The sequence below is a fragment of the Micropterus salmoides genome, unplaced genomic scaffold, assembly GCF_014851395.1.
Source record: "Micropterus salmoides isolate LMB-PRFRI ecotype aquatic unplaced genomic scaffold, ASM1485139v1 Ms_hic_scaffold_20, whole genome shotgun sequence".
Classification (NCBI taxonomy): domain Eukaryota; kingdom Metazoa; phylum Chordata; class Actinopteri; order Centrarchiformes; family Centrarchidae; genus Micropterus; species Micropterus salmoides.
Window position 1 is genome coordinate 8,121,256 of NW_024041151.1, and position 14,988 is coordinate 8,136,243.

At 40.2% G+C, this 14,988-nt stretch overlaps 1 protein-coding gene across 1 annotated transcript in view; it reads right to left on the minus strand.

Annotated features, from left to right (window-relative positions):
* Positions 1 to 6,687: 6,687 nt before the first annotated feature.
* Positions 6,688 to 14,988, minus strand: part of LOC119914541 (netrin receptor UNC5D-like) — a 182,759-nt gene continuing 174,458 nt past the window's right edge. Inside the window, exons 15-18 of the mRNA XM_038733895.1 lie at positions 14,777 to 14,926; positions 13,219 to 13,383; positions 12,784 to 12,962; positions 6,688 to 11,275 (exon numbers count right to left, since the gene is read on the minus strand). Of these exons, the coding sequence (XP_038589823.1) occupies positions 11,077 to 11,275; positions 12,784 to 12,962; positions 13,219 to 13,383; positions 14,777 to 14,926 (693 nt within the window). The 3' untranslated portion in view covers positions 6,688 to 11,076. The remainder of the gene's footprint in view (positions 11,276 to 12,783; positions 12,963 to 13,218; positions 13,384 to 14,776; positions 14,927 to 14,988) is intronic.

Below are 14,988 nucleotides of genomic sequence, written 5' to 3' on the forward strand. Positions count from 1 at the left end.
AGCTAAAACAAAAGCAGTGAATGACACAGAAATTATGTTGTTCGCAGTGGAAGAAGGTGATCATACTTACACCCAAACATTTCATAATTTCTGGAACAAACACAACACAGCAGATGCATCCCATCCCACCCCCTCCTGCCAAAGTCAAACATGTGTTTCAATTAAAACTGTCTAGGAAATCTCTATCCATATCTTCCACTTGGAGCACATCCTGTGCTCCTCCTTCTGAGGTCACTGGCTACGTGCTCGAAAACAGGAAGTGTATGATTGAGTTATTTACAGTCTTCTCCTGAGCAAGTCAGTATTTATGGCCACTGGGTTAATAAGTTCAGATAGCAGACTTGTGCAATAACAATTATCACAGAAAATTCTGCAATTTATCATCTGTAGTTTGAGGGAGAATGTTTTTTCTTCACCAATGAAGGAAGCTAGTTGCTAAATGCTGTGCAGCAGAAGAGTAATTTGCATATGTGGGGGGCAGTGTGATGGTCATGGGTTTGTATAATTGTGTATGTAGGTGTGTAAGTGTGTGTGAGCAGATGGCAGTGAGTTGAGAGTTTCTTCACAGAAGTGACCTTCTGGCAGAACAAATAAAAGGAAGGGAAACCTTCCTGAGCGTCAGTGACTTATCTTGTGACGCCTACTGGGTATTGTTTCACTTGCTATTTAAGAGGGTTTAAAAAAACAATGACAAGGAGCTGAAAAAATAAATCTAAGATATAGGCCTCCAGATGATGGTCTTGTTCAGTGTTATTTGCATTAACAGAAAAACAAAAAAGTTACCAAATCTTATTTCACTGCAGCCTGACTGTTGCATACTTCCTGTAATTGATTTAAATTTTATTTGGTTGTAAAATTAACAGAAAAATACATAGCAGGGACATTATGACTGTATTCATAGCAGAAAACAAGACAGGAAATTGTGAAAAATGGACACACATTCTTTTAACAGCAGGAACATAACAAGGACAGCGGCCTTGCATAATTTTTTAAGTAAGATGGGACATCAAATTCAGTTTCATGCTTAATCATTTATCTGTGACATTTATGTTCCCAACATCTGCCATAAAGATTGATTTAAAACAGTTAGGGGCTAATATGATTGGGCCCCGTTTGACATCAATTGCAGAGAAAGCACTCAATAACAACAATAACAGCCAGAGGGTCACAACTGCCTGTTTACAGTCAAAGGTGAACAGTCACAGTGCTGTGCTGAGATGAGGGGCCGTAGCCTGACACAGAAGTTAATGATATTGTGGATGTTTCTTTCATCAGTGTGGGGGATTGGAGCATGACATTCATCCAGTACACTCCTCCTTCTCCTGAATACAGAAACACAAGTAGAGTGAAAACACATCCACATGTGCCGTTATAAATTACACATAATCCAACAAATGGATTGAACTTAAAGTGGTTATAATCAAAGTGTTTGTATTGACGTGACTGCTTGCATGTGAACAGGCAATGGGAAACCCAGGTAGAATGATCACTCCACTCCCCTCATCTGAGTGTTTCAGTTTATTGTTTTTGGTTTAACAGCCCACAGGTTGACTATTTTGCTTCACCCTCAAACTCACTTTTGGTCCCCACAAGCAGCTGTTTTCTGTTAAAAACAAGACTTAAGAGTCTGATGCCATGCTAGCAGCTCGGCTGTATAGGCCAGCATGCTAACATGCTCACAATGACAATGCTAACATGCTGATGTTTAACAGGTATAATGTTTACCATGTTCACCAACTTAGTGTGGCGTGTTAGCGTGCAAACATTTGCTAATTCGTTCTAAATTCAAAGCCCAGCTGAGGCAGATGGGCATGTCATTAGTTTTGCAGGTATTTGGTCACTGACCAAAGTATCAGACAAAATAGATTTGAATTATCTGCCCAGCACCAAACTGCAGACAATCAAGTTAGTGAATAACTGGTGAACATAGTGGACCATTTCATACACACACAGCTTATAACGTTTTTTATTGCAGGTTCAGTAAGAGAGGGAAGGAATGTACTGTATTTTAATAAGACTAATAGTCTACAGCCATGCTAGTGTGTGCATTGACAATGCTAATGTGGCTAAAAGCACAGTTTCTCACATATACTGCAAAAAACTGAAAGTATTCACATACTTGTATTCAAGAATAGTCTTTCAATCATATTAGAAAATTAAGGTTTAGAAAAAAGACTTCTGCAACATAAAAAGTCTCACAATTCCAGGAAATACTTGAAGTTAGTAGATTTTTCTAAATAAATAAAGAATAAAGGATAGAGAGAACCTTTGAAGAGAACATTTGCGTATCTTTAAAACAATGACCTCTTAGTACCGTATTGGGGAAAAAACAGCTCAAATTCCTAAAGCAATTTGACAAAAGAAGAAGACTAATGATGCGGGAGTTCCTGGCAAAATGTACTGGAACTATATTGTCATGTTTCTTAATGTCAGATCAGCTCACACTTCCTAAAACACGCACTGCTGAAGGATCTGTATCAAGGCCCAGAAGGTGTTTGATTGTGAGTAGGAAAAACGTGAAGCTGATGAGAGAGAGGGAATGAGAGAGAGAAAGAGAGAGACAGAGGTGCAGGCAGAGAACATGAGGCATGAGAGAAAAGCTTCTTGACTGGTTTTGTCTGGTTGAAGTCGGGCTGTATATTAACACAGTGGATTACGACTGAGTGAGGAATGCCTGTCTATGTTGAAACCTTTGTGGTGATGTCATCAGTACTTTCCCTGGCACCACCTGGGTAGGATTCACAGGAGGGGCCAGGCAGTTTATAAGGCAGCCAACTAGCTGCTGTAATGTGGCCTGATTAGTCACCTGACTCTGTTTTTTTTAAAAAGTTCTTTGACAAAAGACAGGCTTCAGTCAGCAGTGCCATGAAGATTAGCTGCCTGGTGAACTGTGTAAACAGACTGACAAATCTGTGTGTTTGTGTGAGCTGCATTCAGGAATGTATAATAGTGTCAGTGTCTTTTGCTGCTGTATATTGTGTGTGATTTAAGAGAGAAAATGGCATGAATAAATACAAAGACATATATTTGAGTGAGTGGAGATGATTAAAAGTAGAGACAGTGAGTCGTGTTTGTGTGCGTGTGTGTGTGTAATGGATGGAAAGTGAGAGACGGCGGTGAAAGAAATCCGACATAGAGAAAGTGTGTTGGAAAAAGACAGTGAGTGGGAATTAAAGAAGGACTCGTGGCAGAACCCACAGTGCTGATGTTAGCTGTCTGATCCACTGAGAGACAGTTGGCAGCAGACTGTCTACCAGCCACAAATGTACAGTAATTCAAAGCATGCGACGTGACGCCGTTCCTTGCAAGCTGGGGCTGCAGTAACCCCCCCACCCAACACACACACACACACATATTATAAGACACACTGTAAAAGTAACACTGAGTGCTCCATTCCACGTGATGCAATTATTCACAGTTCCATAGCAAATTTGGGCTGAAGCTAATCTCATAACTAAATGGTTTGGTGCAAAAACCAGAACCTATAAACAACTGTGAGGAATTCAACTTACTGGTGTCAGTAGCTCTAGTAGTTTATAAGGAAAAGATTAACAAAGTTAGTATGCAGTTGTCGGAGTACTCTTGCAATTAGTACTGTGCAAACGGGATTTATTGCCTCAGTCAATTAGTGTTTGGCAGTGACATAACTAACCTTCTGTTTCAGAGTAATTAGCACAGAGAAGTATTTTGTTCTTGACATCTGCACCAAGTTAAAGTCCTGAGTTGGGAGATTATGACTAATAGCATAAAGATCGATAAAGGAAACAAAAGAATAACAACAGAGTTTGTGAAAGGAAAACAAGATTCCAACTTTTGTAGGTTAGTTCTCATGAGCTTCACATGACTTGCATTTAGCTCCCCCCCCCATTCCCCCTTTTCTCCCTCTGTACTAAGCGCCCTCCCTCCTCCTTTCCTCTGCCGCCAACCCCCCCCCCTCCCCTCTCCGTGCTGCACATAGACTTCCTGTGTGTCCTGGCCTGAATGGTATGTGCATGGAGTGGGTGTCTGGGAGGCCTTTCATCCGGCATGGAAAGAAAAGAGAAGTCAAGAGAGAGGGTGAAAAAAAAAAAAGCTAGAGAAGAGAGTCATCTTTAATCCGTTTGAGTCAGAGCAGTTGTCCAGAGGCGAGTGGGGTGGGGCATATTAGACAGGGTGAGAGGGCTCTAGTTGTACCAGGGCTGTGTGTGTAGCGTCTGGAGGGGAAGAGAGAGGGCCTGCTGGGAAAGCCTGCAGCCTGCTCGTTTGCCTTTCTGGGGCAGATGACATCCGGCTGGGACACGGTTTTGCATGGCTGAGTGACGTTACCAAACTAATGCAGGTTGAATAGATAAGAATTATGCTCTGCGCTCTACAGTGTATTAATGCTGTCCTTTGGGAAAGGGGTAAGTATAATGTAATGCATATCAATCAAAAGCAAAATTTGCAATGACAAAATGATGATTGAAATTCTGGAAAGGGAATCTTAGCCCCTGCAGCCTCGTGGGTGAGTGCTGAGCTGCATTTGTCGTTGTCAGAAAGGGTGTAGCTGGCTGCTGAATGCCAGGCCTGACTAGACCCTACCCACACTGTGAAGGGGCACGCATGCAAAAGTCTGTGAGACTGCCTCATGTCATGGAAACAACCTACAGTTGTGTGTGTGTGTGTGTGTGTGTGTGTGTGTGTGCACATGCGCACACACAGAATGTCAAGACATGCCTAGACAAGATAACCTTTAATAAGAATAAAGCATACAGTGCCATCTGCTGTTTGGGTTGGATTGGGGTTTAGTCGGTTGAATTACATGAAATGCATCATATTTTGCATGGCATGTACATGTTTATGATGTCAGATGAATATCAACCAGTTATTTATAATACTGGTGGATTATTTTGGTTTAGTACATTTGGTTGCTTTGTGAGTTATGGTGAGATGGTACTAAATCTAATGCATCACACTCCAGAGTCATTTGATGGAAACTATCATAAGAATAATGAATATAAAATAGGTGCAAGCTCAACTTAAATGAGTATAGTTTTTTTTTTATTTAAAAGGGGCCCTTGATGTTGCCCACAGCTCTCAACCTGTGAGTGATACTGCGGCTGTATTAATCACAGAAGTGACCTTCATTTTTGTAGTAAAACAAACACTTGAAATACCTCATTTACATTGCTTGCTACTTGACACTTTCATGAAGCATCACAATAACAGAACTGAATGGGTGTTCCATGTGGAAATAAGACTCTTAACCCTCATGTGATTAATGTTGTACCGTCATATTTGTCCCATCTTTAAAATTGTCAGATTGTAACCTCAAAAGAAAAATGTTCAGATGCACTGGTTTTTACTATGAGATGCCAATGTATATATACAAACAGATAAAATATATTACAAATTACAGCCTCACAGAGCAGCTATAGCATGGCTGTAGACTCTTAGTCTTGCTGCTCTTTTGATAAATGCTTCATATATGAAATAACTAAAACCTTCAACATGGAGATTTATGAGACTGTGAGCTCTCCTGTGATAAGTTACATGTTGGAGGAAGAGTTGTTAGATTCCACAACGGTTGGCCAGAATGAGTTAAAACCAAGCCTGGTTATATTTTGCAGAGTGCGACTTAAACCCCCCCCCCAATAATCTGAAAGGAAACGTAGACGTATAAACCACAGATAAACAGTGAATCCTATGCTTTCACTGTATATTTATTTCAACACAATACAATATATACAGTTTCAAAATAAAATTCAAATCTTTGTAAAAGAAAAGACAGAAGAACGAACTTGGCCTACAGAGAACATCACCACTGATATGCAGTATGACGGTCACTCTTTTAACCTTCTTAAAATAAACATCATATAGCAAATATTGTAAATCAAATATTGAGCATAGATAATGTATTGAGAAGTTTCAAATCAAACATACTTAAATGCATTGCACTGAATACATAACCATTTGGAGACTAAAATCATAATTGTTGAACATTTCCAGCAGTTTCATTTGACAAATAGAGTGATATGAGAATAATATTTAAAAGGCAGTAGCTTTAGTCCAGGAAAGAAAAGCAGAGAAATAGAAACTACAACCAAAGACAGAGTAATAAAGTTTTGAATTAAACTTTCACCACATTTGATGAATGGATATACTTTCACTTAAGTTAGCATTGTTTTCTATTTTCTCCAATGCAATGCTGATCTTAAGATAGTAGGCTGTGAGAAAAACACATTACATCACACATCTGAATAAGCTGAAATAGTAGCACTACTGTAGGCTGGATTTTCCAAGGACATGTAATACAGCTTTGCAAAAGTTACACACAACTTTCACACTCACACTCACACACATACACATACACTCTGAGTCATCAAGTTTAAGCAAAGGACACCGATGGACACGTTGAGCATCCTCAGGTGACAGATGGTCAAATAATTTTTAGTCAGCTCACTGTCACTGTAAGTTCCTGGCATCAGAGATAACAGGTTTAAATGCTTCAGCAGTATTCTTAGGAAACACCTCTGCAGTGTATACAAGGTGGTCGCTGTGCATGGCAATGAACAAAACAGCTTGCATATAACACACTAGTGTCTTCAATATGGGTATGACACCAAACCCACATGGGGAGGCACAATTAGTCAGAGAACTGGGTGAGTTTGGTGATGCAGAACAAGTAAATATAAAGCTTATGTGTTTCCTTTTTTAATTTGCATGTCTGTCTGTGTGTGTGTGTGTGTGTGTGTGTGTGTGTGTGGGGATGCGGTGGGAGCATTAAAAAGAAATGATGAAAAAATTCTGGATATGAAATAAAAATAATGCTCAATAAATAAAAAAAACTCCAGATTTCAAGGTAAAAAAAATCTGTGTTTGGAGTAAGATTTGGCAGGATAACACTGTGTTGCCAAAAAGTCAGTAACCTTCTGTCAAGGCCTTCTGTCATAAAATAAAAAAGAATGAATCTAGATTTCCAGAAACAAACTCCAAATGTCAAAAGAAATCTTCACTTCAGCAGTGGCCCTACAATCTTCACGAGGTGGTATGAATCAGAATGTTGTCAATGTTAGTTATACATCTGCATAGCAAGGATTTGGTTCCTTCCCTGACTGGAAACAATTGAAAATTAGTGAATGTTGGGTAATACTTACTAATATAGTATATAGTAATATTATAGTAAACCTTTATCAAGTTCTTTCCACTGAGTGTGGGCTGTTCATTGTAAGGAAGGTGTGATGTGGTGCCATGATGGTATGGCTGTATCCCTAGAGGACAACATTTCCTTAGTCTTAGTCTAGTTCTAGTTCAGAGTGGTTTTCAAGACACATTTCCTTTTTCAAGCTTTCTGCCTACTGGGATAATTTTTTGTAGGGTTTTGATACTTTCCTTAAATGAATAGTATGGAGGAATAGTGCCTGAGCACCTGTCCAACTGTCCTTATCATTCCAAATGCTTACAGACAAAAATTTTGCATCCCCTCCTATCCTCCTTTTATGCTGGCTATGTTTTTTTTGTTACTCATGTACAAACCCTTAAAGGTCTCTCTACACAGCTAGAATGGAGTGTTGTATTAATTTTGAATGATCCAAGGACATCTGACTGATTACACTCTATGCTCAGATACACATGTAACTACAATTAAAAAGTTTGGATAAAGTTCTGAGTTTACCAGAAATGATTTACCTCACATGGCCTTGTGGATGGAGGACTTTTTCTGTGGCTCAGCAGAGAGGCCAACTCATGATTTTGAAGGGGTCAGATCTTGGAGTGATGGTACATCAGTGGGATATGTTGTGGGTAATAGCTCAGGAAATTGTCTTTCAATTCAGATGATTTTTTCCTCTTTTGACAGAAGCTACAGTAATAATCTTTTTCAAAGAAAAGCAATGTTTGCCACCATTAGCCAAACACTACAGCTCTGCTGGAGGTACTACACCTTGAATAGCTAAGATTGCTCTTCCAGGTGGCACTGTGGGACACATTCATCCACAGGTTTCAGCATGCTAGAAATTAGTTTGAAATTCTTGTTATAATGTTCTTAGAAAGAAACTGTTGACCTCAATAGGAGGAAACAAGCACTGGAATGAAAAAAGCAGTAAAAAAGTCTATGAGATCTTAAATAACAAATATCCATGCTGGTATCCATTACTGAGGACTAGAGTACTGATGAAACTAGTTGGTTTCATCAAGTTTCATATAACCTTGACAAACCACTTCATGAAATGTAAGATTTCAACATTTTAACATTCCAAAAATGATTTCTTCTTAAAATCTCCGAAAACACCATTATTCTACTTCTGCAACTCTCTTTGGTGCATTTGATGAGATGAGGACTAATGAGTCGAGACAGTTTCAGTGCTTATAGGAAGAGTCACCCTGAAATTGAGAAAACCTGGTTTTCTTGCTGCTTTAAGAGGTTTAAAAGGTCGGTGTATGATTGCTAGCTCCACTTCATGATATATTAAACACAAAGTATAGAGAAAAGTATTTTACATGTTTAGTTAAGGTTCAGAATCTATACAGGGTCTAACTGCATGTGATAACTGGTGTAAATGTATTCCAAACTTTGGTCTTTTAACACTGTGAACTGTGTAATCAGCTGTTAGTGGAGAATCAGTCCCTCCTTAAAGAGCATTGTCTGCACACAAGGTGTTCTTTGATCCATATAGATAGCATGACAATGGCTTGCCGACTGATGACTGGTTATTTCCAGTTTGATTATCTGGCAGTAATGGAATGAAATCAGATTTTCAGAATTGTAGGATTGCATGAGCACACTTGAATTTAATATATCCTTTTGCATCTTGAATATGAAATCTGGGAGTCTTAGTTTATTCAAGGAGTTGTTTGACATTTTTATGATATTAAATTCGCTTTCTGGCTCAAAATTAGAAGAGAAGATTGATACCACTTTCATTTCTGTTAGCTTAGCTTAGCTTGGAGTAAAGAATGGAAACAGGGGACAGTAAATGTGCCGGGCCAAGAAATAGTCCTGCACAAAACCCCACGTAAAACTGCAAACTGTCATTTTTACACAGCAGTTTTGGTGCAGATTAAACAAACAAGGTATCTTGTGTCGGTGGTGTGTTAGTAGGCGAATTTTGTTACCTTTGACAGAACAAAGCTAGCTGTTTCCCCCTGTTTCCTGTTTTTATGCTAAGTTAAGCTAACTCCTGACTGTAGCCTCATATTTTCCGTAGATATAGAAGTGGTATCAACCTTCTCTAACTCCTGGGATGAAAGCGAATTGCTAATTTTCCAAAATGTCCAAATACACTTTTAAGTACTTTTAAGAAGGAATGATCCATTTTAAAAGACAATACTGAGAATTCTTACTTTTTGGACGGCTGCAGAGCACGGGCCACTGCTGAGCAACTCTGCAGAACCTGAGGTTTACTTGAGGATTTGATACTTGATAGGCTTTTTAATGGACCACTCATTTAACCAGATGTTAAGGTTAGAACCAATGGACTGTCAGGAATGTTGAAAAGTAAGTCACAAGTCCTCTTACACATAAATTGTTTTAACTACCTAATTCGTGTCCAGGCTTTTAGTACAGTTAAAACAGCTACACAATGCAACTTAAACATGGTAAATTAGCAATGAGCTGCCATCCAAACTTAGAGTGCTTATGTAGTTCTTTTACATCTTTCTGAAAATTGGACTTTGTATGGTTCTCTGTTTCATCTCTTTGCTGAATACAGTTTTTGTAGATTTACTGTAGCCGATTTCTCCACTGTACAGTATGTAGACCGTCAGGCCTTTCAAGAAATTAATTTATTAAGTAGATGAAAAGAGAGAGCCAACACAGAGTTCAACACAAAGTCACTTTATTAAGTTTAGGGGCAAATGAAGCAACTGAATGAGGGATCTTCCTGAACAGGATATCTTTTTCCAAATGGATGCTGGCTCTGCCCGGGAAGAAAAGACAATGAGAGTTGGCTAAGTGTCTCCAAATAATGATGTCCAGGTATCTGATGATCCAGATGATCCAAAAAAGGGAGCTTCAGTCAAGCCACACATCAAAAGCCAAGATTTTCATTAAAATTTGAAAATCTTGAAAGTAAACACCACAAAAATCTGCAGTGTATGTACAACACAGCGAGACATTCATTTTCCTCCAAACAAACAGAAGTTGATCATTAGGGGATGAGGTGCACCTCTGGTTGCATTGCCAGGTGCATTGCATTGTACAATGTAGTTACTTATCCTTTTCTGCAGCCTTTGCATGTGTTCTGCTAATGGGGTTAAAATGTTCTACATGGTGGCTGGTTCTTAAAATGATTGGTATCCACGTGATCAGTGCCTAGTTATCACTGTCAGACCCTTTGTAAAGTCATCTCTTATACATTTTTTAGCATGTCTGATGTTTAAGCACATCATCAAATAACTTTAAATGCTAATCTGTGTGGATAGTCATTATTAGTATCTCTGACCACGCAGTATGGACAAGAAGTTCTGAAAAAAAATGAATATCCAATATTCCTTACTTTCTGTTTTCTCCTCTATCTCCAGCAGTAACATTAGAGACACAGTCAACAAAAGAAAAAGAAACATGTCAGAAATGAATGACAACATAATGACAAACATTAAACAACAGCCTAGCGGACTGTTTGAGGGCAAGTGCCAGCACATCCGATCCTGGGAATGTCACAACGCCAGCCTGATTAGCAGTCTGTCTAAAACACACTCCATCTTGTGCAGAGAGTCCTCTTCACACTGATATTCATAATCCTTAAATACAGGTAATCAAATCCATTTTCAGGAGTTGATATTTCTCAATCAAAGATGGGTGTGGGATACGCATATCCCTTTCTTCTTTTAAAAAAAAAAAGTTTTATCGGTGCCTCTCAATAACACAATAATACTTTAGTCCTTCCGCATTTGTTCTCCACTCATTTTCTTCTCTCTCTTCGTTGTTCCTTGATTCCCGTCTGTCTGAATGCGCTATTTGGTTTAGCAGAGGTGTTCCTTTAATAACAGTCCAAAACTGAGTTTCCCTGTTGTCCTCTTTGCTCGTTCTCCTCCTCACCATTAGGTTAGCTAGTACACCTGATCACCAGTGTTCATGCAGTAAAGGTTCGTCATTATTTGATCTGCTGTTGACCTGACCTACCCAAGTTTAGTGAATTCTGAGTCCCGTTCTTCTCTGCTACAGTCAATAGTGGCGGTCCTGGGGGACTGGACCTTGCTGATTTCCTCAAGGGCACTGGCCAGAGAGTCCAGGTCCCCTGAGTCCTGGTGCTGGACTTCCCATAGACTCAGAATAACTGATGATGGGCTCTCCTGACATGCAAAGTAGCACAGGTTCCTACAGGCCAGGGGAAATGGAAAATTATATTAGAGTAGATCACATAGCAAGGTGTAAATGCTGAGAGCGAATGAGAGTGCCAGTTAATAGTTATAAATGATTGCCTTGGCAGTGACATTTTTAAAGGGGTTCTCCAGTGATTTAGTATTGTACTTCCATACAGCTGGGGGACTAAAAAGATAATGTACAAATTCAAAGTAGCAGAGGTTGTCACTAGTATGGGTCAAACTCATTTCCCATAACAAAACTCAATAGCATCTTTAATTAGATATTTCCTGCCTCCTGAATGCGCTCAAACCTTTGGTTTGTAATGCAGGCTTTCTGTAAAAAATCCTCGGCACAACCTTGATCACATCACTATGGCACCATCAGGGTTATTTTAGAAGAGCACACATGGTTTACTGTAGAATACAAGCTCCAAGCAAGATGTCATTTACACTATTCTTCTTCTAGTGTTGTTATAACACCCATCCAACAGAGTGCACTGTTTCATTACAATGGGATTTCCATAGTTCCCTTCTCCCCCCTTTTTTTTCTCTATCCCACTTTCCCTCCTTGGTCCGATGCCGTTACCACATGTTCAGGGATGTAATTACAAAAATCTGCTTAACTAGGTAGAGACATTGCCATTACATGCTTCTTGCTGTGTTCGACTGGGGCTACGAAACTCTGAAATCCTTTCCCATTCCTCAGTCACAGATGTTTGTTTTCAGACTCGGTTTAAGTGAAATTCCTTAATCACATAGTTTCTGTCACAGTTTCTCCTCTCATGTTTCTCCAACTGGCAAGAAAGAGAGAATACTTAGTTTCAGTACTTTTTTACTAAAGAGCTTGATGGAGCGGACAGCACAGATCTAAGAGTCTTCATGGCTATAAGCACTTGATTATTGACTTTTCTTCTGAAGCACAAATAGACACCCCATACCAAACAACTAAAATCCTCCACTGCCCACGCGAATACTGACCTGACACAACCTCGGGAGAGTTTAGCAGGGGGGTTTGAAGGAACACATGCAGAGATGCTGCTAATGAAGAGTGCTAACATGAACACATATTCTTGCCAGAGGCTAACCTGTCAGCGGTCAGAAACCTTCCTTAACATTTCTGCAAAACAGGGCATCTTCTCTCCAGTTATTCTGAGTGTGCTAAAGTTGGCCCTTATATCTCTGCTTTCTCTCTCTCTCCCTGTGCATGTGTTTCTAGATCTATAATGAAATCAGCACTGTGGCGTGTTACTGAAGGCTGGTTGGTGATGGAAGATTAGGGCTGACACAGTGCAAAAATTCTAGATTAAATGTAGTATTTAAAGCAGGACTGTGGAGAGACCAGAACATGCAGCATTTCTGCTTTCTAGTCATTATTCTGTAATATCGCCAAACAAAACCTACCAGCTGATTTATATATCCGAGCTTTTGTAACACATAGATGACTCAGCCATAGGTAAATAACAACTGCATACAATAAAGACTCAGAATGAAATGTAGTTTTTTAAGTGCTATAACTCAAACCTGTCAATGTGGAGCTTTTGAGCCAAGAGCTGCCAGTCCTTCCCCTTGACATTAGTGGTATCAAAGGTGGCGCTGATCCGCTGACGGATGGACAGGGGGATTTTAAAGGCCCTTGACCCTGTCTGAGAGGTGATGGTACAGTCTGACTGCGTGAAAAAGGGAACCACTCCCTTTTCATTCTTGTAGCAAGAAAGAAAACAGAGAGGCGTCAGGGTGATCTTGATGCTGCAGCTTAAAATGTCAGTATGAAGACAAGGACAAGGACTTATCAAGACAATTTGCAATCTATACATGAAAAGCTCCCTGAGAGGCTCATTAAGCAAGCCCTTAAATCAAATCAAGAGTTTTTCAGTGTAATAAAAGAACCTATTAAGAAGCTGCATAACTACCCACGCATCCCAGCACACGCTGTCTGTTTCTACGAGTGCCACTCACCTCCACCACAGACGCATAGACCTGGAGTATCTGCTCGTCGCCTTTGACCTGTCGGACGCTGATCTTGCAGGAGAGCTGAGACGATGAGTGGCTGTATCGCTCCAAAGAGAAGGCACACTGCAGGGGACGCTGGTTACTGGCCCACACCTGAGAAAAGGAGAACTCCTGCAGAGCGAGGAGAGATGGAGGGCAGACAGGGAGAACGATGAACGGATAAGGCAGAGAAGACAACAAACTCATTAAATCCCCGCTACAGACATTCATTATTTGGATCCAGCTTTGCCACCCACTTTGCTGTTTACATGATTAATTAAGACCGAATGAGTAGCCTCTTTAGCCAATCAATGATATTACCTAATCAAGAAGTTTAACCGTCAGAAAGAACATCAACATTTAGAGCCCTAGGGACAAAAATGTATCCTTTTAACATCCGAAAGAGACTGAGTCATTAGTGTAATTTAGATGTTATTTTACTTACTGTTGCCTGGGAGAAATAATTAAGTTACTTTATATTAGTGTTGCATTACACCCTAAAGCGGAATTAGTCTTACAATCATTAGTTTGATAAATATTACAGACCTAAGCCCACAGGAAATTGTTTATAATGACACAAAATCATCCTTTGAAGATTATTTGAGTAAACATACAGCCCACAGCATTAAATTCAGATTTGTCAATCCACATTTACCACTTTGTTGGCTTGTTATGTTTTCTTTAAATTGTGATAGTCCTAATATGGCTGTAATATCTGTTAGTTTAGCAACTGTAATGTGATTATGGAATTAGGACAGTGATGCCTTAATCTACCCAGTTTGCACTGCACTTCCCCCAAAGGTGGCAGCTGAAAAACCAAAGTAGCAGCGCGTTGGACTGAATGGAATTTAAAAGGCCAATTCCAACTTCCATTACTAACTACTGTGCGACCCAGACAGCGGCGCAGTGAGAACAGGTCAAAAACACTGTTTTACAGATGAATCATCCTCTCTTTAGATCCATCAGACAGAAGGATGGCTACTTGTAAAAGCCTCCTTTAGGCAAGAGTAGTGTCTAAATGAGAGCCTACAGTCATCTTCCCTGTAGTATCCTCACATAGTGGCTCTTGCGTCTCCAAGAAAACCTTGTTGGTATTCTGGCGCACTATGGTGGGCTAATTCTGCTAATAGGATGCCACTGGTGGGATAAACATCACAGGGCAGGGCAGAACATGAAGCATGTAGACCCCTAGGAAGATAACTATGAGATGTGTGTGTGCCTGCCCGGCAGTCATAATTAATTTTATACGGGAGTGTGTGTGGGTGAGATAGCTGGCCTTAGTGATCTCTTGCTGTGCCCTTGCTGCTGTCCTTTGGCTTTGATGTGACAAAGTAAGAAAATACGAAACTCGCAGAGGGGAGAGCTCTAATGGAGGAACAGAGGAAACTGAGAAGATGAAGGTGCATACACATCTGTGACCAAGCTAAATTTAAATTAAAACGTAGATGCACATACAGTAAACCTGCTCGCGGCTTTGCATTCCTTTACACTAAATGACCCAAACTGACGGTTATAAACGGCCTACCTGGCAGGTGGTGAAAGGCTTGATGCTCCAGAGTAACTGTGGGACGTCCTGGATGGACACCTGGAGGCTGAAAGTGTTTCCCCGGAACAGCATCATTTTAGGCTCCTCCAGCAGCCGCCCGCCCCTGCTGCGCTCGCCCACTGCCACCTCCTGTTAAGGAAAAGTGTGGGTGGTTTTTTGGGGGGGAGGAGAGATAGAGATGTACAGAAAAC